The sequence below is a fragment of the Aquila chrysaetos genome, chromosome 6 (assembly GCF_900496995.4).
Source record: "Aquila chrysaetos chrysaetos chromosome 6, bAquChr1.4, whole genome shotgun sequence".
Lineage (NCBI taxonomy): Eukaryota > Metazoa > Chordata > Aves > Accipitriformes > Accipitridae > Aquila > Aquila chrysaetos.
The window spans coordinates 30,647,433-30,674,571 of NC_044009.1; the positions used below are offsets into that span (position 1 = coordinate 30,647,433).

The 27,139-nt window shown below is 38.3% G+C and overlaps 1 protein-coding gene across 4 annotated transcripts in view; it reads right to left on the reverse strand.

Moving 5' to 3' along the window:
* Positions 1–27,139, reverse strand: part of METAP1D (methionyl aminopeptidase type 1D, mitochondrial) — a 47,984-nt gene that overhangs the window by 8,098 nt on the left and 12,747 nt on the right. Inside the window, exons 1-7 of one of the 4 annotated variants that reach the window (XM_030017026.2) lie at positions 19,136–19,204; positions 14,181–14,251; positions 13,745–13,911; positions 11,092–11,241; positions 7,500–7,648; positions 6,787–6,829; positions 2,846–3,009 (exon numbers count right to left, since the gene is read on the reverse strand). In XM_030017026.2, the coding sequence (XP_029872886.1) occupies positions 2,846–3,009; positions 6,787–6,829; positions 7,500–7,648; positions 11,092–11,241; positions 13,745–13,774 (536 nt within the window). In that variant the 5' untranslated portion in view covers positions 13,775–13,911; positions 14,181–14,251; positions 19,136–19,204. Of the gene's footprint in view, positions 1–2,845; positions 3,010–6,786; positions 6,830–7,499; positions 7,649–11,091; positions 11,242–13,744; positions 13,912–14,180; positions 14,252–19,135; positions 19,407–24,421; positions 24,532–27,139 lie in introns of those variants that run through there. The other 3 variants (XM_030017024.2, XM_030017027.2, XM_030017025.2) reach the window with 3 other exon arrangements.

The following is a 27,139-nucleotide window of genomic DNA, read 5'->3' on the forward strand; positions in this document are numbered from 1 at the left end:
TCCGCAATATAATTATTCCCAAACCTATTGCAGAAAGGAAATATTCTAATTATTTGTGCCTAAGATACATTCTGCATATCACTTGAGCACCTTTATAGAAATACTGATGAAAGAAACCTAGACACATTTCCATTCTGATGGGCCTAAATGTTTTCAGCTTGTAGGTGCTTGTTCTCAGGTATTTATGATATCCAACTCTCCTGAAACTTAAGATTGTGATGTATGTATGTATTATATATGTCTGTCTGCATGCAAATGTCAAATGACGAATAACCAGAAACACACAGCTTCACCAAACCAAGGCGATCTTTCAGCAGAGGCAGTGTTAAAGTAGTTCTAAACAAATCAGTACACTTAAATCGTCGACACGATAAAATCTTGAGAAATAAAGTTAATGACCTGCTATTTCATATGTAGTTTTGAACAGCTACTAGCTTTGATTAATCTTCTTTTCAAAGGGGGCGCTGACTATATATTTACACTTTGCAAGTAAACTGACCTCCGTACCAACACAGCAAAAATCCAATGTCACATTCAATTCTGTTCTTTTTCTTCTTCTTCCCTTTTTTTTTTTTTTAATACAGCTAGAATTAATGTAGTGAATCTGTAATGAAATGCATTATCCTGCATGGAGATTTATCAGATTTTCCAACTGAATGCCATGCTTTGCTAGCACTAGTTGGAGTTCACCTGCATGTTGGTGTGGCGTGTGGCTCTTTTTTGTAAAGAGTTAAGTTGAACACAAAAAAAGGGAACAAAGGTCAGCACCCAGCCGCCACTTGAATGTGAGATTTTTCTTTTTATTCCCCTTGATGTATACTAGGCTCTGTGTTATTAGTCTTAATGATGGAAAATTGTAGTGTTGATACAAATCTTTTTTTCAAAGTAGTAGGCGGGAGCTCCATTTGTTAGTAAGTTTTTTTGTGACTAAAAGCCACGGACAGTACATTTATGTAGCAGTAAAAGGCCTAGATGCTCTTTCCATAGCAGAGCTAATTATTCCTACTGTGACCTTACTGATCTACCCTGTTCCTAGTACATCTCATCTGCACGCCTGTTCCTCTGTGTAGATGGTGTCAGAGAATATGAAAAACCCTATAATGAAACCATTTTCATGATGGAGAAAGGCTACTGGAGTTGCACTTGCTACAAAGAGGCTCAATTATATGAGTAATTGTGATAATTTTCTACATTCATAGCCTTCAATGGGGAAAAAAGAATGAGAGCCACAAAGGAAAATTACTTTAACAAGAAAGTACAGAGAGTAAAAATGGAAGAAGAGACAAAAAGGGGGAAAAAAATAACCAGAAAAAAAGTTTAAAAAATAGATCTGGAGGGAGGAATAGCAAGACAGGGAGAACAACAGAAATGCTCAAAAAGCCTATGTGCAGCTGTGTTGCACAATTAAATTGAATTTTTTTTCTGCAGTTGATGAATGTGACTACTGCAAATGTGCCTCTGTAGTTAGCTATCATTTGTTGTTCCGTGACAGGAAAAGGATAATTACCTCTCAGAGAGAATCAAAGGCTGACATGCCCTTTAGACACAGCCATGAATGCAGAGCTCGATAGAATGCTTGAATAAGAATCCAGTGTTCTGTGCCCCCTTCTACTCAAGAATAAATTTTGTTAAAATGCAAGAGCACCACCAGTAAATTTGTTGAACCCTAGGTGTTCAAAAATATGAGGTGCATCTATCGACTCATCCCATTTGCAAAAATAAAACTACATTTTGAATTCACTTCTATTATATTCATGGACAGTAAGATAGTGAGATATGCATTAAATTTCTTTTCCCAGTAGGGGTCTGATTCAACATTTCCTATGAAAGAACAGAAAGACACTATCCTTTTTCTCCAGGCTAGTTAGCCTATAATTTAAAACTGTCAAAAACACAATTTTATACAAAGTCTTCAATAAAAGCTTCTCAGATATAACCCAAAGAGGTTTTACTAAAGTTTGATTCAGACTCTGTTACAATATTTTTAAAGCTATAAATACATCTAACTGATATTTTCCCGTTCTCTTTTTTCCTTAAAGTATTTGAAGATTTACAAAGAAAAAAAAGCAGCATCCTTTCAAGGTGACTAAGCCTTGCAGCTTTTAAGTAATCAGAATGTATTCAATAGCATGTTGGGACCATTAATACTCCAGAGAAGTATTGCTTAATGAAATGTATACGATATATGTCTATTTCTTTTTTGGAAAACATTTTAAAATAATCCATAGGTACCTTCAAAAAACTAAGCCATATTTTTATTCAAAACCACCAGCAGAAGAAGAGTCATGACTACATTTATGTGAAGGATAGGAGAGATGCAAAACAGGGAAAAACCTCTGAATGTGAGCTCTTTTTTCCCTGTGACGTTAGCATGCACTGCTCTTTGTAAGATCAGAAGCTCTCGAGTTAAATATTTTTGTACTTTTTAAACAAAGAGACTTATTTATGTTGACTAATTCCTTTGTAACATTTGTTATTGCTATACAACGAAAACAATGGTTTCTAACCTTCTCACATTGTTAGACAGATGAGGTGTAGTTTCACACACAAATAAAAAATAAACAAAAACCCACCGCAAATTACATCTGTTAATTTAAATCTACCTTATGAATATCTTTGTCTCTTTCTACAGTTATCTTTGCTGACCCTAGTGTAATTCACTTTAAAAAAAAAAAAAAATCTCTCTTACCCAAGGAACAACATTATAGCTTGGCAGTTCACATACTGATATCAGACTGAAATGATGGTTTTGAATCATAAAACATGTCATCAGCTTTATACCAAACCACCAATAACCTTTGTCCCACTTGCCAGCCCTCCCTTTACTTGTCAATATAAGGCTTACCTGATTGTGTTTCCAATTACAGAGAAGGGAGCCCCTGGTCTGCAGGCTGCAATTGCTTCATCTCTACATTTCCTGGCAACCTCCACTAACTTTTGACCAGATTTATCCACATTGCCCACCAAAAAGGTTTCAGAAGTGTCACCATGGTAGCCATTGTAATACACCTAAACATACGCAGAAATGTAAAGACATTTTCTTGTTTTGCATCCAGAAACAGATCATCTCCTTAATTAAATCCATTATTTCTAGGAATGAGCTATATATTGCAACAGATAGACCACGGGTAAGCTGTATTTGCGAGAATGAGACTGGAAAAGCGAAACATTGCAGAGAAAAAAAAAAAAAAGGCATGAAAGAGTGCAAGGTGTGTAAGGGTTGCCAATTAAAAATTCAAGAAAAGCAGAAGTTGTGCACCACTGCCCAGCAGCGCACCAGACGACGACACTGCTCAGCTACAGGACATGAGGCTAACTGGGCAGTGTGCGAGAAGACGGGCGGGGGCCGTGCATGGGTGAAGGGGGCCCTGGGGGCTGTGGGGTGCCCACCCACCCGGGGCCAGGGACCCGCTTGCACCCCACAGGGGTAGGGTGTCGAGCCCCGGTGCTGGCCGTGGGCGCTGGGAGACCCAGCAGGGGCTGGCAGGGAGAGCTGCACCTCCGCAGACAGCATCCTCCCGTGGGGTTTTGAGGGGATGCTGTGCGCAGCTGGGTGAGAGGGGTACCCTGCTACCAACATCCAGAGGGAGCCCCACGGAAAGCACGGGCCAAATCCACCGCCAGCTGTTGCACGTTTTCTTCAATCTCATTTTTAAACTACAAAGTGGTGTTAACATTGGATTTTACTTCTGACTTCCAGAGATGAATTTTGAAAGAGAATAAACGTACCGTTCTGGCACCACAAAGTTTCATGTGCTGAAAATGTAGCACCCTGTTGAATTAATTACATACTGGGTTGGGCTTTTTTTTTTTTTTTTGACATTTCATAGGTTTTAAACCTCAGCTCTCCGGAAATTCTCTGCTGGGCACAGGAAACCCTGGCTATGCGCTATGGAGCTCTGCAATGTGCCATTAAAATGGGGTTTGCAGTTACGGCAGGCAGGCACGTAATTGTAAGACAAAGCCAAATTTCCCTACGGAAAGACAAATTATAATGGTGCACAGTTTTGATCTTCTAAAACATTTTTTCTCTCCTGAACAGTGGGCAGCTATCCTTCTAGGACTAATAAGTCACCAAGCTCGAAACACTGAACTTTTGCCACTGGTGACCTATTTGTGAAAGACAGACTCACATTCTTTTTGGTCGATTCCAAACTAAAAAAAAAAAAAAAAAAAAAAAAAAAAAAAATTGGCTACAGACAGTTTATCCCAAGGCCCGGTTTGTGTTCAGGCCGAGATGTGAAGAAAATGCAGGCAATTAGGAACGAGGGGTGTTTTAAAGAAAGGTGAGTGCCAGCAAGGGCCCAACCGTGCTGCCACCGCTCTGGCGGACAGCAGCTGCGATCCCCTGCTCTATACCTTCCTCTGCCAGTCCAGACTGCCACTAAATCTTTTCTTTTTTTAATTTAATGCCCATCGGGCAGGTTTTAATCTAGCTAGTTGGTATTTAAATGAAACTAGTTCATTTTTAGCTCTAGCAAGTACAACAAACAAAAGCTCACCATTAAACATCATCATCCTGGAAAAGCAAATACAGATTTAAAACAGGCAAGCTTAAAAATAATAATAATATTTACTGCAGCCCATCAACTGCAATTACATATTTTTGACGTTAATAAGCTACAACCACAGCAACTGTAACACACTAATTCCTTAAAAGTCAATGAAAGAACCAAGTTGTAAGAAACATTAACCTGGTAATGGCAGGCTGAAAATTGCACTATGCTGAGGATTCAGTGATGGATAATGCTATTGTTTCTACACTAAAATACATTTCAAACGCTACATGATTCAAGCCAATAAAATTTGTATTTCATCTATGAAATTCTCCCATCTTAATTGCGCAAGTATGGATTTTTTTCTTCAAACAATTTGAAGTGTTCACACTTAATAACCAGAATATTATTTAATCATTTTATAGAACCTGTACACAATTATAAACAATTTATTGTGCAATATTTACTTTGATTTTTATTCTGTCCACCTGTGAAAAGTCCCAGTTTTGCTCATTAAAAATAAGCTAAAAGATCAGTTAGCAACGCTGAAAAGTAACATTTTTTCCTCAGCTATTTTGGAACTGAGCAATTATCAAACACAGCACAGTTCAGTTTTAAATGATAAAAAAATCTTACAAAGATAATCATCAATTCCCATCCTTGCAGGAATCTTCACATTCACAGAAACTTCAAGATTTATTTTATTTTATGATAGTAAACCGAAAACAAATAAAAATATGTCTTCAAAAAAGACCAGTAACATTTAGTCAGACATAATTTGTAAAGCCGAGTAGACAAGGTATGCACACCACATTAATATAAAAATGTTTCATTTAGTTTATCATGGAAAGTATCTGTGATATGAATCTCCACTTTTTTATAATCTAAGGCGTCATTATTATCCTGACAGATAAAACAAAAAAATAAAATGAACCTTAATGAGATACAAAGAAATCAGATGTTAAATCCTTAGCTGTTGCAAACTGATTTAGTCTCATAAAATGAGCAAAGCTACACCAGTTCACCAAAGTAAAAATGTAGGCCAAAAATATACTTTAAAAATGATAGATCGCACTGTGTAAACCTGATAGTTGGAATTCTACAGTTAGAAAGTATGGAGATGAGGAAGAATTTAGCAAGATTAAAAAACCCAAACCAAACACAGTTCTGGATCACATGTGAGTATACCATGGGAAAAAGGTCACCGACCCTAATTTTAATAGAAAAAAAAATTTATAAAGCTTGAAACTCATGCTCAGAGGTAGGTCTGCTAGAGATTTCTTCGCTTCTGCCTGTATGAAATTTGGGCCCATGGAAAATAGTATCAAGTTACCAAGAGTTTCTTTAATGATTAAAAAAAGCTTGTTTTTATGAGATGTTGCTCCCTTGTACGTGACACATTATTGCAAAAAAAACTGGTGGGATTCAAAAGACGTCTGCATTCATATTGGAAATAAACAGCATTTTGGGAAAATAAAAACATGCACAGTAAAAAGAAAAAAAGCTTCTGCAAGAGACAAATAATTTTTTTTTTTTTTTCCCCCAAAATGAAATGAGAATTAGGTTTCCAGTTTCTGTACTTTCTTGCTCCTAAGAAAATCCAGCCAGTGTTTATTTAAATAGCTATAATTGACCATTCTCTGGAAATATTAAGTCACGATTATATCACACTATTTCTGTTTCTGCGCAAAAGGTTCAGGGCTTTTATACCAGAAATGGAACACAACACTACCTTCGGGGATTTTAATAAATGTAGGGAACACTGCTAGCAAAAGAGTTGCTGTCCAAATAGACTGACATACACAGGCCAATGTAGCCTCTAATGACAGAGTAAGATAATGACAGGCCCCACTCAAAATCAGCAGGAAGAGGAAGATCAATCTTGGCAGAGTGAAGGAAAAATGCTGGCTTTCTTCATGTTAGCTCATCTCATACATATCTATCTTCAGCTGCTGCCCAGTACTGTGGTGCTCTGCATTAACTACACAGTGGATCAATAACAATTACACCTTCTCAAAAACATGACACATAGCAGGATTGGGTTGACATTTCACTTAGGCCAACATTGATCTCAGTGCATCTGATTCCAGTCCTAAATTCAAGTCAGGCCTGGGTCTAGCTGGAATAAACACACAGTTAAAAACAAAAAAGGAAACCAGCTGCTTGTGCCTTGGCTCAGAAGTAAACAGCACATCCATCTGTGCATCCCCCATCTCCAATCCACTATTCTTCCTGTTGCTACTAGTGATTCTAAAGTTGATCAAAGACTATTTTTATATGAATTACTCACCGTGACATCAATGTTGATAATATCTCCATCCTGAAGAGGTCGACTGAAACATAAACAGAAAAAAAAAAAAAAAATGGTGACAGACAGTTCCCAACAAAGGGAATATAAGAATAAACACCTAATGACACATACATAAAAAATCAGGGGGTAGATATTTTGTGATGGAGGAAGGCAGAGGCAAACACAATAATAATTTTTAATGTTCAGCTCTCACTACTTAGAGAACAAGTGTAGCTGAATATAAAATAATGAGAAACAACTACCAGAAACACATATCAACACCTGAAAAATCTACCATTATATTTATTCTTTTTCTCTCACTAGGGTTCATATTTTACTTTGTGAGTAGCTGAATGTATTGCAAGTTTAAAAAAAAACCCACATAAATTCAAATATATTTATTCCTTACCCTATATTTTGCTGGAGAAAAAAAAAAAATCAGACTGTATTGGTTTTTTTTTTTTCCACACACTAAACTCTAAAGGCATTATGCTGTTTTTTTAAGTGTCTGGACAAACAGGATTTTTTTTTTCTATTTCACATACATTTCTATAACATCTATCAGCATTGTGTGGTAACACGATATGCATGTGCAATACGTTTACATATGACATTTAGTTAAGCTGAAGTATGTTCAATATTAAACACAATTTATTAATTTCAGTTTAACATTTTCATTCCCGGTGGTAAAATGTATATTATTGGGGAAATACCTGTCAGGAATACCATGACATACCACGTTGTTTACAGAAGTACAAACAGATTTTGGAAAACCTCCATAGCCCAGAGGTGATGGATAGGCATTCTGTCTGATTATTTCATGATGAACAATGGAATCTATTTCTTCAGTTGTCATGCCAACCTAAAATATCAAACATAACATCCTGTTAAAAAAGCAAAGATAGTTTCTCATATTTACTGAATGTGATTGCAGCCAACCGTTCCAATGAAATCTTGGATGTTTCAAATACGCTGCTTTGATACAAAACACTGAACTGTCTAATATACTTTATTGATATATTGGACTTTTTTTTTTTAAAGAGAAAAAGGTTTTAAATAAAGCATGCAGCAGAAATGAGCACTCAAAGGTTCCTAGAAAACCTAAAATACTGTCTACTTCCTTTCCCTTCTTTTTTCCACATTTGCTTTCTCAAAGACACCAATTTTCCATGGCATCTTGTTTCAGTAGCTGCTATAGAAATGTCTGGTTTCAATGCTTTCAGTCCTTTAAAACACGACATTACTTTCCCTTCTTATTTGTAAAAGAAAGGATCTTAATTCTGATAACTTCCCTGTACATTTATCATAATATACTTGTGCATTTTATGAAATTATTTTCCAAGTATTCTTTAATTTTACAAAAGATTTAAATATTTTGCTCCATATCTTGAGGATATTTTACCTGAAGTTGCCATAGCCTGGATGATCACAGTGAATCTACAAGCGCTTATCCATCATTTTCAGAAATCTTCATTTTTATGCTTGACGTTTTCTAGATTCATCCTTTTCTCACGATTTTACATATTAAAAAAACCCTCTCATAAATCATTCAGTCATTTTCTGAGTATCCATGGAGTGGAAAATGCACATGCTTAAAATAACATTCTCCTCGCTTTTCTTTTGGATCGACTCTGTCTCCGGAATGGTTAGAGCTGAAATTTGAAATTTGGTAGGGAAACCTCCCTCATTGAGAAGAAGTGCCTTTGAGGGTCCCTCTGCAAATTGATTTTGATTTGAATGAGTTTTGAGCCTTTGAAAATCATACTTTGTACACATACACTACAGTGGCTGTGATTTTGGAGGATTTTTTAGTAACACATGGAATATAGGTAGGCTGTGGCGCAGGAGGCATACTTATCCATATATTGAAATACTGCGTGATCACGCACAGTGAATACAGGGGAGTGCACTTGTGTACTGTGCTGAGGATAAAACCAGGTCTCTTTGCTCAGCTTGCATCTTGTTCAGCATGAAAACCTGGTTGGGCAGATGAGGAGCGATGAACCCACTCAAGACCAGGATTTGGGGTTAACTACACAACCCCCCTGCTTTGCAGTAGCCATTGCAGCCTCTGCGCTGGGACGGCAGCCGCAGCCCTGGCGCACCGTCTGCATGCACTGGGTGCTGCAGCCATCGGTTCTGGATAAATACAGGTTTGTTGCTCCTGCCTTCGCTCACCCATCTATCTTCAGCCTGTAGACAAACTGAACCGTTATGTACCGGATTGGGTGCTGTCTGCCGCTGCTCTGCTCAAGGAATTTGATGTCGCTTTTGGACACTCAGCAGACAGATCCGTGCTCTCTGCATGGCAGGCTTACACACTGTGAAAATTTCTGCTTTTGACAGTATCTGCTTTACTTTTAAAGGAGCTTTTGCTAGCTGGTTAAGGTTGGGGAGGCACCTACTGCATATCTCATCCCTTATTTGGGACAGGGCAACCTGATGGTATCCAACAAAATACTTCCATGTTATAGAATTTACTGCTTTGTTCCCAGATCTTCAACTCAAACTCAGGAAATGCTATCGTGTATAATACCATACTGTAGTTTTAAGTCCCATGGGCAGTAAATGGTAATATCAAAACCACGCTCAGCCCAAACTTTGTCTCTGCACCTATGCATTATAACACACCTTTGTTACATTGGGGGATGTTACTGCCATTAGCTAAAGCACAGGTGAGAGCTGGTTTGGAGGGCTGCGTGCAAGGTGGGTTCAGCAAGACAGCAGGAACAGGTGGAGGGATAGGTCTCTTCAGATAAAATGGGAATGCAGAGTTTACCTTAGGAAAATAGCCTAAAAGAGCTCAGTTTGTTTAGTCTGGTGCACTGAAAGCTCTAATAGCTCTGTTACTGTGTGAAGGGGACAGACTCAAGGAAAGGCAGGAAGCTCTTTAAAGAGCGGTGTTGGCACAAAAACAAATGGGTATAAACTGGCCACGTGCAGCGTCAGGCTGGAAAGCAGAAGACGCTTGCTGTCGATGAGGGAGGGCTTTGGAGCACCCCCCCAGTCAGGGGAGTCTTGGCCAAACACTTACTGGCGTAAAATGGAGCTCACCACCTGTCTGCGGCTGACCTGGGCAGCGGTCTTGGCACTGCAACTCCAAATGCCACCTCCCTCCCAGTCCACAGCTCATGGTCATGTAATTCTTACCATATACACCTTCTTGCTCCAAAACGTTCATTACCTGTATGTAGTATTTTGCTATTATGTATGATTTGGCACATACTATGAACTGCATCATAAGCTACACCGTGCTGCATACACATGTATTTTACACATGATAACAACCAAAGAGTATTAGTGAAAAACTGCTCTCATTCAAAACCCACATTGCACCCTGATCCTTCAGAAACATATATATGCCCTTAACTTCACATGAGTAAGTTTTACTGTACTGGGAAATAATTGCACATAAAGAAGTTAAACATGCACGAGCCTATATAAGATCAAAGCTTCAGGCAGTTTTGTTATTGGCCACCCCAGCTCCAGAATTAAACCTCTGGGAAAGTGTGATGACAGCTGAAAGAAAAATGCACAGTAAACTGATAATTTTTTCCCCTTTTAAGTCAATGGCATTGACCTACAGTCCCCATCTATCTCTGCATCTCATAGCTACTCAACCCATTTTACCCTATCCAGTAAGCTATTACATGAAATACCACGGCAAGGCTAAAAAAGCACTCTTTCATCTGCAAAACCTGGTAGTAAGCTCCTCCCAGGACGTTTTAACTTGGGAGGTATCCCAAAAAGCATAATGTAGAAACATTTCTGGAAACCATGAAGCTTTATTATCAGTGCACTCCAGAAAATTGTGTGGAATTTGGCAGCTGTTTTTTTCAACGGCAGCTCTACGAGTTGCGCTGGACCCTGTGGGACAGCGAGGGGCTGAAGGATGGATGGGAACGGAGGAGGCAGCCCAGCCCTTTGGACTTGCACACACGCAGAGCTGGAAAGCACAACATACAAGGAAGATGGGCGATGAAATGAAAGGAAAAAATGTAGTGTGGGCCTTCTGAGAAACTCAGGTGATTTGGCACAATCTGAACAGAGGAAGATTACAGACAGAGACATATTGTATCACAGCCAGCAACTCACTTTAAGTACTACATAGGTCCAAAATACAGGCATAATTAAACAGGCCTATCATGGACTGAATCAAAAGTTAATAAATCCTTCTTTTTTCAGGAGCTAACTTAAAGTTAGATGCACATTAAGGGAAAGTTAAAAAAAAAAGTAGAAAAAATCCCCAAATAAGTGAAAGCATAAAAGACATCCAAGCTGTTATGGGACTTGTGTAATTGTTACCTTTAAGCCCTTTCCAGCCAGAAGCAGGACATGACGGGCCAACTGACAAGCTTGACGAAGCCCTTGAATCTGATCTTCATTCTTAATTTCTATGTCGTCTCCCCAGTCTGGTACAATGCCTGTCGTCACATAGTCTGGCTTCTTTATGTGCTTGGAGAAAAAGGATTGAAAATGAAGATCAGAAAACTGAGCATGACAATGGGATCATTTTCTCAGATACTGCCTCCTGCTTCATGGCAGCTTGCCCTTTCTGTCGTAGTATCGACCTTCCTAAGCCATCAGGGCAAACCCTCAAGGCTGCCTCAGTATTTCTTCCACTGCCCTTTTGAACTTAACATTGCCTGTTACTACTGACTTACACAGTCTGTTAGCCTTCCAGTGCTGAAACCCCAGATACTGCAGCTGACTTCCAGCAGACAGTCGCAAGTTTTGAAACTGTGAGAAAGAGACTTAAAAACTCTTCATTTTCTTTTGCAAAGAGGCACGCTTTCTACAAAAGGCATCTAAACACTGGAACTAATGGGACAAACATAGAGAATTAGGCTCAAATATAAAACTGATCAAATCCTTAGCTTCTCATTCAGAGAAAACTCCTATTAACTTCCATGAGATTGGATTTGACTAAGAACCTTAAGATTTAACTTATTTTAATTTAGAGGTTTTTACTTATTAATCTAGTTCATATGCCATGCCCAAATTTGTCCGTCTACAACATCAAGCACGGGTATCCCAATTTGCTGTGTCAAGGAAAGTGTAATAAACTTAATTTTTCCCACACATAAAGTTCTCAGCCCTCATGCAGAGGTAAAATTTCATTTCTGATTTTTTTTAAATCCACAACAATTTAATGACACGTGTATAAACACAACAAACTAATAATAACGGTAATGTCTTGCACAGAGATGGAAATGTACTTTCTCTCAGAGGGTCCTGGGCTGTTTCACTGGCTGGGGAAGAGTCCCTTCACCACGCTGGCCACAGGGCGAGTTTTGCACTGACTTCACAAAATACAGAATCAAGCCGGCAGGCAGAAAACAAAGTGGGCACTTGGGCTGTACACAACAAGACCATACAACAGCAGGGTGTAGGAGTAGAGAAGAGTGGGGCAACCAATTAGCTCTCGCAGGACTTTAAATAGGAAGACTATTGTTACTCCTATGGGTATTTAATTTCTACTCCGATAAAAAGTGAAACTATCTTTAGTGGGCTTATGTCAACAGAATTTCAGATTTACATTTCGTTCAGATTAATGGTGTATCAACCCTAACAACATCCTATTGTAGTAGTTTGGGACTTAATTTAGACTGCCCCGCCATTTGCTGGATTATCAACTCCATACACAGCAGCACCCCTGCCTTCCCCTTGGAGGGCACTTTAGTTAACTGCTGAGACCTGACCCTGCTGACCTGATCTGTTAAGGGAGAAGCCCAAAGCAGCATACATACAAATGTCTATGTATACAGTTTCACACCAACATCTTGAAAAACCCGTTATTTCAATGTTATTTCTGGCATACTCTGTATAAATTAATAACTTTGCCCTCAAGTTTTCAGAGTGGAAGAATTGGACTGACTTTTAGACAGTCTGAGAATTCTGACCTGTGAAGACAACTTTTCAGTATGAGAATATATTTCTCCCTCTTTATGCTAAAAGAAGTATCTAAATACAGAAAAAAAAGTTTGTCTACAATTTTTAAACTTCTGAAAATATATAAAGCATGTAATCCTATGTTCTCCCTGCACACAGAGCTTCCACAGCCTCTTAGGTGTAAGAGCCCTACATCCAGCATCCTTATTTGCTTTCCTGTCTAACAACTGGGCAATGGAAATACTCTATATTTTGCATAAGAAATCTATAATAAAATTAAAAGTAAAATTAAAAAAGTACTAATGCACATCCTGAAAAGCACTGTTTAGAGAGGGTACTTTGATTTTCTTTTGGCTAAAGGAAAGATACTAAACAGTTAATCTGTATGCTGTAATTAAATGGGAAAAAAAAAGAGAAAAAAGAAAAAGAAAAAGAAAAAAGGGGGAAACAGAAGTGGAACACATGTTAAAATTGCATGAAAAAGTTCCTTTTGGCTCTAAAGTCAATAAAAATAAAAGTATATGTTGCAAGAAAAAAAAACCACTCAGGCACAGCAAAGACAAGTTTAGAACATGCAGTGGGGTTGCGGGACAGCTACCAGCTGTTGTATGTTGTCTTCCTAAATCTGACATAACCAATTAACAAAACCTTCAGTAAAATACAAACATTTTAATAATTAGCTTGCTAGAGATTTATTCAGAAAAGGACTTAGACGATTATGAATGATTCCTACGGACTTTTGGTACGACTGCCTATAATTGTCCAAAACGAGAATCTGGACCCAGAAGTGTTAAGTGTTGACAGATGATTATAATATTCCATGTTTATACTACCATAACTGAACAAGCCCCAGGTTTAAACTCCCTAATAACTAGATATACCCCTATGTTTAACATGGTAGGCAGCTGAAAACCTCTCTCACGACCGTTCCTATTTCAAATACCAGACCAAGCAACAGGACGGTGATCCAAACGCCCCGCTGTCGGACAACGAATACACTTGATCAAGCCTGCAGTCGAACTCAATATTGACTGAAGAACAGATTAGATAATAGAAACTGCAGTACCTTAGGAACTGAGTGAGCTGGAGAAACCATGGCTGGCCAAACTATACTATAAGCAGTATTTCTTTGTCCCTGAAAAAAGAAGCATCTTCGCTGTTGATTGCTTGACTGCTTGTGCAGGTAGATACAATTGCAGGAAGAAAAGATTACGTGGCAGCCAGTCACAGAACCTGTTAACGGACAAGTTAAAAATGGTTAACATTTTTTTCTACTACCGCATTAAAAATGGAAAGTATGCAAAAAGAAAAGCATCATGTAAAACAAACCACAGAACCCATGCAGTAGCCCAGGGTAGTTCAGATCTTGTACTGTTAAAGAAAGAGCATTAACACCGAGAAGCAATGAGAACAAAAAACTCCCCAAACAATACTTTGAAGCTTTATAAAATACTAGATCTGTTTTGGTTTCATGCATTAAAAGTAAATTCCCCAAAGCTTACAGGCAGGAGTGACGCTCCAACTGGCCCCTGCTTGGAGCAATTTGCATGGCTAGAAGCTGCACTGTTCAAGGCTTGACAAAACGGTGAATAAGGGACAACAGCAAGAAAAGAGGAGAGAAAAAAATGATTTAATGTTGATTTCAGACAATATTTTCAGCTGTATTTTTCCAGAATTGGTCACAGATTTGAGCATAAAGTTAATGCTGCTCTTGTCATTTGCACCAAGACACAAGGAATGGGGTTCAATTTGTCCTGCCTAGCAGGGCAACAGAACAAACTTCAAGAGATATTTTTAATCTCGGCCAAAAGCAATTGAAGGGATTAAAATTTGTAATTGACTTGGAATATTCAAATCAGATTTCCACTTAATTCACATGGGAATTTGGGATGACAGTTCATCAGACTATGCATCGATCAAACTTAGTTGTCGGGCATGACACATTTTGCCCCCCTTAAAAAAGAAAAAAAAAAAAGAAAAAAAGGGAAAAAAAAAGGCCATTGAGGCAAAAAGGTTGTCAGAAACATCAGAACAAAAATAATGCATCACAAAAGACAATGCTAGCATCAAAACCAGGAAATATACTAAATTCAAAAGGATTATTGACACTGCCCAATTAAACTACAATTACATGTAGAGCATATTTCCATTACTCAAACATTCTATAATCTAAACAGAGGGGTTTTTTGAAACGTAAGTTTCACATAATAGCTAATCTGCTTCTGAAAAATGTCATATGTATACAAACAGAAGAGCAATCTTTTGTGGCAAGTAACCCATATGAATGATTACTCTTCAGTAAAACGGAAGTGGTTTTGTTTAAACAGAACACCTGTCTGTTTTTTATATCACAGAAATTAAGAAATTAATCTAGTGCATATTTTGGAACTATGTAAAAAAAATTTTTTTTTTTAGAAGAAGAGTTTTTTCCATTACTTGTATGTTTTTATTTTATTGTACCTCCCTTCCTTTCCTTTGGATGCATTTAGCACGTCCAGATGCAGAAATTATTCTTCCACAGGTCACAGCTGGCTTCATAGACAGCCCTATTCCAGCATTCCATGATATACAGGAGATTCGAGTTATGCACCTTTTTTGGAGCCCCAAACCCCAGAATGAATGAAATAGTTGCATGGGGTTTGCTTTAGAAGTGTTCCCGACTGTCTCTTTGCCCACTGATCAGTGCTACGTTTAGTTGCCAGTAAATGAAAGGTTGTAGAGACTTTTACTCAATGCAAGCAAATTTTTACTGTTTTTTTAAATTGTTAAGTAACAAGGCAGAGTTGGAGAGTGAGGCTCAGATCAAGCTCTCGGTATAACCTAGGTACCCCAATGGAAGTTGCCTGCTTCAAAAGGGAAGAGAGTGTCTCCATGGAAGTGGAGCTGCCCAGTTAACAGACGGCCGGAATGGTTTGGTGGTGTTTTAACTATCATTTAATCAACAACCTCATCATGTACTGCTTTCCTAGGGTCTCCTTCACATGAAAAAAAATCATTGTCCAATTAAAAAAAAAAAATCTGGGCCATCCAACCTGCACAATGTCTAAGTGCATCCAAAGAGCCCAAAGCATCCTACAAACTCCCTGGCTGGTTTGCACCCGTTTCTAGAACCTGGAAGCACAGAACCTGCTGAGGCAGCAACTTTTGGGCCATCAGAAGTAGCAATCAGTCCGCCAGTGTAAACTAAGGTAGCTCTTTTACAGAGTGCAGTGGAAGTACCTCGCTTTTACTGCAGCTGAAGGTATTATATTTTAAACCCACACTCACTGATGTGGTCAGTTAAAGCCCATGTGGACATCAATATATGAACGTGTATTTCAAATGCTCTCCTTGGCGCACAGCATGCTGCCTGGGCACGTTGTCTACTGTGTAAAAGTTTAATTAGTGAAGAAAAGGTGCAAGTGTGCTTGTCGATTATTCAACAATAAAACTCCAAATGTTGCAAATACAGACATTTAAATACATTAAACCAGATTATATTCATGGGTGCATGCCTGCTGACCATCCCACATTCAGAAGGGATACCTTTTTATTTGGAATAAAATTTTTACCTCTATTCTCCCAAAGATACACTGTAAGTGTTGTCACAAGATAACAGGATAATAAGGTACTGTAGTCTGTTGTTATTCTACTAACTATTCATTATAAACCAGACACATACAAAAATATCTACTACTTGAACAGGTGAAATGCGACAACCAAATAAATATCACCATAGTATAATATGACTCCTAAAATACATCACAAGATTATAAACACAGGACAACTAAACCTTTATTTGAAATATAAAAAATTGTAACAGAAAACATTCTCCTACAAAGTAAAAATAAAATGAAATAAAATGGCATTAAACTATAATGAAGTTACTGTTTTATAATGAAAATCTGGACTCCATCCACACACTTCCTTCCTTAAGAAGGCCTTCCTAATGCCTCCACAGCTCCTTTTATTTTTTAACCTCCCATATTCACAGCTAATTCGATATAGCAACATCATCAATCACCAGAGACAGGAACAACTGGCTGTATTCTCCAAGTCTGGCTCAAATATTCCCTCCTCCCCATGCCTTACACCTATCAAAGCTTTTCTCAGTGCCTTATTTACTTCTGCAACACTAGTGCTCGTGCACATCCTTTTTGTTAAGCTTTCTATGTATATTAATTGCTGTAAGATAGTTCATAAATGCGGGATTTATGCAGCTTCCAGTGGAAACTGCAGCCACCGGAGAGAGCCCTGAGTTTGAAGCCAGGTAGCCTGGAGACACACCAGCACAACCAGGATGCAAAGTTGACCCTTTATGCATTTCTTCTCTCCCTCAACAGCAAGGCTACGTCACCTGCCACGAGTAACAGAATATTTACTATCAGCTGCAATAAGGAGAATTATTACCAGCATTACTGAATCACATCAGCAGATGCGAGGTACTGAGCACAGAAAATTACAGACAACTGCTCCTCTGACTCGACAGTGAATCACACTGTGCAATCTGTATGCATGCATGTCCTGCCGGAGCCGCTGGATTCCTCAGCATACCTTCCAGACCTTAATTTGTAGTAATAATATAAATATGCACTGTGAGCTTTTATGAATTACCACATGAATTTATCTTGTGTGGAAATTACATTTTCTTTTTCTTTTAAATGAGTCAGCTGAAGGGGCTGAATACAGAATTCAAGTATGATGATGGGTGGGAGCATTTTAAGTGACTGATTTTGCAGCACAATGTGCCCTATATTTATTAGCCTTTTACTCTAGGTCTATTTTAATTGTTATCTGTTCATGCATGCTACACTATATAATGAAATGCTCCCATTTCACTCACAGAGTAGAGTTTTTTTATGTGTATCTCTATTAATGACCCTTAATTAAGTTGATTTTAGTCATTTAAATGTGATTCTCCTCTGGTCAAGAAGTATTTTTAAAGGGAGATGTTGGAAATGAACTCTCACATAAGCCATTTTCTAATGCTTCTTGTTTAACAGTTATAGCAATTTATCAGCTATGTTTTCAATGAATGAGGTGTGGGGTAGCCATGCAAAAAACTGCTCGTCTACATGATTCATCAAATGCGATTGTTAGCAACCATTTTTTTGGTATTTATTTATGAAAGACTTCAAACTTCCAAGCAATTAGCAAAAATGTTACCAAAGGATAAACTTCATGACAGTTCTAAGCTACAATACATACAAAGGTACATCTTAAAAAGAGCCAAGAAATAAAATTAACATATTTTAAAATAATTTAGTCACGGTATCAACAGAAGCACAGTACCAAAATTATTTAGGATTACAAGAATTAACATCCAACCCCTTTAGGAAATAAAATCAACTTGCTCCCGATAAAGTAAATCTTATTTAATATATACAAGCAATTAACAACATTAAAAGCATTGTTCTGATAACTCTTTTCAAAATATGTGATTTAATCTTTTTTTTTAAACTGAAAAAAGAATGACTGGAGATTTTCTTAGTATACATGCATTTGAGGGTAAAACACTACAGATCTTTAATTTGGCTTGTCAGGTCATTTTAATATTATGTTATAATTTTGCTTCTTGTGCAAATATTCATTTTGCTGAAACTTCAGAGGAAGAAAGTTTAAAGTGAGGTATTAAAAATCACTGTGGGTAATAATATGTGGAATCCAACCAATGCAATTAGGTAAGAATACATAGCTTTTTACTGTTAATGATGAAATGTTCCCATTTTTCAATCTGGAATAATGGTTGTGGTCTGAAAGATCTTTACGTGTAATTGTAATACTAACTGTCTAATAAAACACTGACTTTGTAATCCCTGTGTTGCAAAGGTACATCCAAGCTTCAAAAATAGGATGGGAAAGATTAAAGGTTCTCTCCAACTCTGTGTAACCTGTGTAGCAGAAGAGCAGCTCACATTTCACAAGCAATAACCTGTGCATTTGCTAAAAAAAAAAAAAAAAAAAAAAAAAAAGGGGGGGGGGGGGGGAGAACAACATAGGGAAATGCCTGAGGCAGAAGTTGAAACTGATTGGACAAAGTAGAAGGACAAGAGCCCTTGAAATTAAACAAAAGCAAATTCATTCTGTTGACAGATGTTGATTACATCAAAGCCACGAAAGAACTTTTTTCTGTTTCTTTTTTTTTTCCTTTTTTGCAACTAATACCCCACTTCTTCTGTACAATAAGGATATAACATATCTTAATCAACATAACCCAACATGTAATAATTTTTAAATTTGGTAAAAGTATATTGTAACGAGGTCTTAACGACAGGCTTCTCCAAACAAGAGTGTATTCACATGGTCATGTCTGCATACCCGTGCTGGTCACGCCATCATCAGCCCCTTACTTCCAGGGGTTAACTGCTCTGGCAGCCAAATAAAATACAGAGAGCGCTGTGTAATTATGGAGACAGTCAAAGGGCAGACTCTATTTTGAAATCTATTTGCACAGACAAGGTCTTCCAATTTCGCTTACAGGAAACAAGCTGGTAAAGGGGGTCTCCTCCTCTCCAGATGCTTTCCACACGTTTTTCCCACATCAGGAAATCGTGGACATGGACACCATGCAGCACTGTTTCCTGGATTGCAGGACTATGTCATTACAAGGAGAAGAGCAAGTCCATGCTCGTGAGAAATATTTCCTCCTAATTGCCCACATTAGGGGAAAGCAAAACACACAAGGACTACTGAAAATGTGACTAGCAGCAATTTGTAAACAGGACGCAGCCACAGCTGTCATGATGGTACTGGAAAAGAGAAAACAGAAATGAAAGGGTAAAAACACTCTGTTTTTAATAGCATGATTGGGGAAATGAAATATTCATCAGGATAGATGTGACTTCAGTTACAACAGCAACACATTGGTGAAAACCTTTACAACAGCATGCTTGTGACTGTACCCTGATAAACGGAAACACAGGCCAGTATCTTGTAAACATTATATTCTAATTGGCATTGTTTTATTTAATTATTGAAATTAACTGGAAATTAACGACAGAAGTTGTTTAGTTAATAAAGGCATTAACAGAATTGCTCTTCTTGTTACTCTCCTAAGAGGCAATAAAGCAGAGCAATGGCCAAACGCCGACCGACTGCAAGGGAGCAGAGTCAGCCCCTCTGCCAACACCATTGGGACTCCTCCACGGCACTGAAAAAAGTCAAGTTTGGCCCTCAGGACCAGTTATGCTCCCTGCTAATTACAATTCTGCCTTTACTTCACGGAGAGCGGAACCGGGCAATTTGTTTGCCGTATGCCAATACAAATGAGTTTTTTTAATTGGGTGTAAATTTATAAACTATATGAAAATACATTCTTGTTTGGCTTTACTTATTATGACTTAGTCTAGACCAGCCCACTAAAATGATGAATCAGTGCCTTCTGGAATAGTGCCGTTCTTCTAATTCATTATTCAGTCAAACTTAGGGCCAACAAAATAGCTGTTCTACAAGTTGGTAAACTGGGAAACCACAGAGAATCAGAACCTCTTCTATTTACAGGAAGGATGACAGCCTAAGGGTACTTCATCTCAATAATAACAACATTCAAGTAACGGTGCCCAGGTCATGACAAGCCATGACCCTCCCCATAGCTCCTTCAGGAAGCTGGCTTGGTGCCACCTTTTATCAGCAGCAACCGACAGTGCAACTTTAACAAACAAGGAGAAAAGGAAAGATTAATTTTATATCCTTAAAAACCCGTTTGACCAATTGAGCTGGTGTGTATATATATATACACACACAGAGTCACACCAAGCCAGTATAAGAAATAAATTCACTGACTGAGTAAAATTCTGGTATCATTAAACAGCACTTTCCAATTTTATTACAGGATTTAAAAAATACAGAGTACAATCTAACTATATCTGAATTATATTCATTCATATACCAAAGGAAATTAATTGTCTATTACAGAAAATGGGACTGGGCTGTACAGGCTTAACTTCGGAAACAGGGCATTGCAGTTCTCCAACAGAGCCTTCCGTCCTAGTGTTATTTCTATTACGTTTTCTCTCTCCAATAGAATAACACAAGCAGAAAATAAAAAGAAAGTGTTGCCTAAAGCAGTATCAGAGCAAAACAAAACTAGTCAGGTACAAAAGCTGGACAAAGCAATATTAAGAGTTTCACACACAGTTAATATCAGGGGAATTTGGGCTCCAGATCACAGCATCTGGCAAGTTTCAACTTCTGTGACTAGCAGGAGAAACATTCCTCTTATGTTACTGCATTCCTATATTGAGTAAATTAATTTATCATAAAGTGAATAAATTAGAACGAGAAACATATCTGCTCAGCTTTGCATATTTAAATACATGCTTCAATCACTTTCTATCTATCTTTAGTTTTTTTAAAAGATCAGAGAAATTACTTTCGCTTGAAAGATTGGTTATTGTGTTCATGATTCTGATTTTGTAGGGAAGTAACAACTGTTGGAACAAGTTACTCAGTTTAAAAAATAGCAGTTGTTTCAGATTAAAATAATAAGCTATTCAAATAGTCCTTACACACACGCACAATACCAAATCTTGTTGTTAATATGCACCCACCCACAGCTTTAACATTCATTGAATCCTACTGGGATAAAATCTTTTCAGGTGCTCTGTGAAACAACTGTTTTTCAACTGGCATGTTTATGTCCTATATACATGCCCGATATGGTATTAAATGTTAAAAATAAATCCTACTTTAACCTCTTAAATTTCCAACTGAAATGGAAAAAATGTTTGAATCCCCACAAAAAACGTTTCCACAGAAACCCTTTCAGCGGGTGAACAAGGCTGCTGAAATAAGAGTAATCTTTGCATAGAAAATTTAGGAGTGCTCCTGAACATTGTATCAGGATTTTCTGCGTAGCTTGAGACACAAGAACAGAATGGGCAGTCACGAGTCTTTTCCCTGCACAAAATACAAGACCACTGTAATAATTATTTTCAATACACCTGCAGCCAAATCTCTAAGGATACAAGATGATTTCTGAATCGTAAGCCAGTCTTATCTTAAAATTTAAAAAAAAGCGTACACTGCTAGCAATTTTGGGATGAATACCTTAATAAAATAAGATTACATTACTACTCATTTGGTAAAAATGACAGCTAGCAGTATTTCTTGCCTTGTATTAGATGTTGTTAATTACCTGTATTGTCCTGTTTTCACATGAAAACACAAGTTACACTAGGACAGTGAGTCGTTACTGAGAAAACACGTAGGTGTCCTTTGCTAGAGTGAAGAGCGTAAGGTTGGAGAATTACTTCCTAAAACCTGGACTTCAAAATATATGAGCAGAGAGGTATAAGAGTTTACAGCTGTTTCTGCTAAACTACTGTGGTGGTGGTGGTGATGGTGGAAATAAGCTCTTTTTTTTTTTCCAGGAAGACACTCTGCACAAGGAAGATGTTCCAATCAGGAGCTTGCTGCAGATAACTTGTAGCATCCTTATTAAAACATTTATTTTTAAACCTGTCAGTCATTAGTATGTGCTATTAATGTGTAACTTGGAAGCTTATTCATAAATATGTGACATTTGGGTCACTGAATGAATTATAATATGATTATGGATCGAATTTGGAAGAGGACAGTATAACATTTAGGAGCTGGTTTAATTTTTTTTAAAAATACCTTTCACTTATCTCCTTGCTTAACATTTACAAAGACCTCTTTCATATCATAAAAGTCCCTGTTTATCAAACAGTGATACAGGAAGAAGTTGTTTACATTTTCAGAAGTACCAACATACATCACTTATGACAAAAAAAACAAGCACTCCATAAGAAATGCTCAATCACTGTCAATCATATGCACTAAAATATACATAAACCAAAGCATGTGGTGTGAGCTATATTAGATTCAAACTGAACACAGAATTACAACTATAACAAACAAAAAACAAATAATTACAAGTGACTCATAGGCCTATTTACACATCTCACCAAACTGCTGGAAAGGTAGGTAACCATAGAAACCTGACAGCCTAAATTCAGTACTTTAAAATTTGTATTTAGTTTAAAATGCTGAAAATGATGTTTCTATTTGACGAAATCCATATTTTTAGAGGCTTCAGGTTTTGCTTTGGTACTTAAATAAATGCTTAAAATGATTTAATCTCTCGGTTACTAATAATTTGCCTTTTAGACTTTATTTTATCCAAGTAAAGATTACAATTTACTCTTAATAATATAAAATGTTAATACATTTTAATACTGCAAATTAATATTTCTAACATTTCTTTAACGACTGAAATTAAATAATGATATAAAACAAACACTCCTGTACTTAGTATTAAATGTTCTGCATATAGAATTTTCTAAGCTGCACACTGGCAAAAAAAAAAAAGATTACTCAAATTAACTGTTAAAACTGAAATGCTAATAGCCTTTTCAACTTATAGTTCTTTTTCACTGACAATTACAATTTGCATGGCTTAAAATTTAATACTATGATTAGTACTAATGTCCTATATTTTACTTCATAATCTAAATGAGTAAAATATTATTTTTGTAGTTCACTGGCTCTTATACTTAGGCTGTAATGTTTGGTGTGTATTTCATTATGCAGATGAGCAATGGATGTCGTCTAACATGATTTAAATGGGTCAACAGTATTTTCCTATTCACATTAATCATCCCGACAGCCACAAAAAAAAAAAAAAAAAAAAAAAAAGCCTTGAAAACTAACCTAGGAAATCTCTTTTTATCACTGACTCTTCCCACTAGTCAAACAACAGCAAACACATGCTACAGGAGACGGGAGCCTCACAAACCGGGGAGCCAAGGCTGGGTGCTGCTCCTCTCGTGGGTGCACAGCTCCTGCCGCAGCCGGTGCCGGCAGCGGGCAGCACTCCCCGGGCTGCCCACGGCCCCGTGCCAAGAATGATTCTCGTCCCGTGAAGTTCAGTGGGAGCTGGGCGTTGACAAACTGAGCAAATTTGAATCGGCAAAATACGTTCTTGGCACAGGGACATGCAACTGCGCTGAATGCAAAGGCGTGCTGCCCACTGACGCTGAGCTGGCAGCCGGGCTGTTCTTGCGTAAATACACTTGCCGGAAAACTCCCACTAAAGTCAGAGGACACAGGATCAGGCCATTTATTGCCAATTGTTTATAAAACACATTAAAATTAAGGGCTCTATTCTCAAGCCATGTGGCCATCATCTACAGCCCATTTCATATATGGCATATTACAAACAAAATGATAATTTATAAGTAATGGCGCTTCTGTGGAAAGGGAAGCTGTTCTAATAAATGCTAAAGGGAAAGAATATTAACTACAAAACGGGCAGAAAGCAACAGGATGATCAGGTACCAAACATTCAGACTCATTCATTAAATAAATATATTCTTAGGATTAAAAAAAAAAGAAGCAATCAAGATTGTCTCAAACACAAAAGTACTGCCATAGCACAAAATCTCTATAAAGGCAGAGGTGACACATTTGATTATATTATGGTGTAACACGGCTGGCAGAGCTTGCCTGGGAAACCTCACACTGCTCATACCACAGGGCAGATCCTGCTGGACAACATGGAGGAGGTCCAAGTTTCCCAGAGATGGGATGGACGGGCTGTGAGGCAACAGGCAGGCAGGTGGTGGGACTCCTTACCTCCTCCCTTATCGCTGCTGGACATCCAGCGATGGATGGTGAAGCTTTACCAGTGACCACTCCCCACATCCATCCTTATTTAGACACACTGGTATCAGCACAGCCATCAATATTTCAGTTTATTTTCTAGGAACAAACTTAAATCCTTGAAACTGGTTTTGTTTACTGTTGAAAGTAGCTGTTATTTGCTAAATAGGTGTCAGCTCACATAACATCTCTTCTCCAGAAGCTATACTGGTCACTTACTTGCCAACACAATACCAGATTACTGATTCTGAGATCTGAAAACCAATAATATGGCTTAGGCACTGGCCACCAGCTTTCTCTTACAGCCTTCTCTGTGCTTGCTCTTCCAATCCATGGATGTAAATGAAGAGGGGTAGGAACTGTGCATCAGCTTTTAAAGTAAACTAATCAACATATGGCAAAGTAGGAGGTTTCCAACTATTCAGACCTCACAAGACTTCATTTGCAACACTCATGCCCTGGACAAGTGTTTCACCAGTACCTATTAAACAGCTGGGTCCAGCAGGCACCTTAACTGGATGCAGTAACTGTTCAGTGCAAAGCGCTAAGGCGTCTGTGGGCACTGACCTGGTGGCTGATTTACAGTAAATTAAACAATAACCACCACTATGATGACTAAGGTTCAGTCTTGGCCATGACCTTTTCTAGGTGTTGGGAACATGGAGGAGAGGTCAGCATATTTTATGGCGTGACAACCCACGTGCAGGTCAGTATCTGGCACACTCGTTTCCCCTGTGCCCTGTCCCACGTAATGCACATCAGGAGCAGTTAAGACAAATGACTTACAACATCTGTGAGTTTCGAAAGCATGTCTTTGGGGCTAGCTCCAGCCCTGCCCATCTGAGAAAACATCACATTTGGATGCCAAGAGCTAGCTGGGAGCCCTGACCAGTAAGGAAGGACCTCTGGGTTTCTCCACTGCCCCATACACTATGGTTAACAGCTACTGCTACGGGAGACTTCCTGAAGGAACTCCAAGCAGCACTCCTCTTGTTGAATCAAAGACAATAAATCACAAATTACAGCACCTGCTTAATTCCTGGAGAGAGGATCATGCAGTCCAGTCGCACATTAGCCAGTGTCTCTCACCTCCAAAACTTGACCCTGCTCCCAGTCACTTCTCCTGACGCACACTCTACAGGTATCAGTCACCCACATAACACCTCCCTACTGCATACGGTGCTCCAAGGATGGGTACTGCAAGGCCCACGACAGCCACTCCCCACACAGACTGACTTAAAGAAAAGAGAATTCTTAATTTCTAAACTATCTTCACCAGGCTATTCACTCTGTACAGTTTATCAGACTACTCCACTGTCTGATTTTCTAAGATAGAGTAAGCAAAGGGTCTTTGCAAAAATTAGGTCTCCAGCTCCTTTTTCTAGACTCAAAAGGGTTTACACAGCTCTTTTATGCACAGATAGTAAATCTGTAAGAAGCAATAAATGTTTTGCTTTCCACAGGATGAAGATAATCTAACTTGCCAGCTAAATATAACAGGCATTTCTTCAGAGCAGGCTTAGCTACCTTGTCTGGAAAGCTGGGCAGTAATCCATGAAATCCTCCATGGGGACATCCCACTTAAACAATTACTAATTTGCAGACTCAACTCAGAACTTTTAGATTGTCTTGCGTGATTTGTCAAACATTCACCTTGACTCTCTTATTTTGTTGTTGTTCTTACAAGTTTGCAGTTTAAATATACAGATTTGCAATAGTACTGCACACTGGAGAGACTGACCAGTGTGGGCAGCAACCTGTGTCCACAGCTGGATCTCCCAGTTACTCTGACAGGGGCCAATTGCTTGCAAGTGAGGAAGTTTCAACCAGAACACAGCTGACTTATGTATTTATTTATTTGGTGCTTTGGTTAGATAGAAAGAGCTCTGGAGACAGAAATGACACAAGAGACAAAATTTGTAAAGATATTAATTGCATAAAAAGAAAAATTTTTGCAAAGGCTTCCCATTCAATTTAATAATAATAATAAAAAAAAGGGCGTTTTTACTTCTAAGTAAAATTTAACATGACTGGAAGAGAAGGCTGCATAGCTGTCTGTGTGTCACGCAAGACACGGGCACATATTGCATTCCTCATGGGGAGGACTGAAAAACCAAATAAAAAATGGGCTAGTATTAAAGCCATGCATGTGGCAAGAAGTACACATTGGTGCTATTAAGAAAGGCCAGTGATCCCGGCAGCCTTTGGTAAATATGATGATAGTGCAGACCCATCTTGACAGTGCTTTACTAAACCTGCAGATCTGCATGGGGAAACATTGACGTCTCAATTTTACTGGTGATTTCAGCTGCAAAGGCACTATTTTTCTAATTAAAAAATCAGGCCAGTGAAGTTGTTCATTAAACCTCTATCCAGATGTGATTCATGATGCACTATAACTTATTCTGAGAATTATAAAATAGAGCTGGACAGAGAGAGTATAAAAGCCTCAACTCTGAAGCGAGTGCTGGTGCTCCCACAACCTCCTGCAGAAGCCCAGCCACAGAACCAGGCACCTTCTGCATTCGACTTCACAGCTTTGGTCTGTCTCTTGGAAGACTTTGGTCCAATGCCTGGATAAATTCTGAGTGAGAAGCTTTGGCGCTAAAATATATGAAAGATGTTATAACAGAAGTTACGCATATTGACAAAATCATAGCTGAGATGTGTACAGGAGGAGGTCTCAACTCCTTTTGACTGTAAAGTCATCCCCAAATCAGCGAATTCAGTCAATTATGTGCTAAGAATCCTGCTGCATATTTTAATCATGGAAAACGTGAAGTCCATTTCAATCCACCCACATGGCCTACTGCAAAGTGATGTGACTGTGAATTCGAATTTTATGACCCTGGCCACA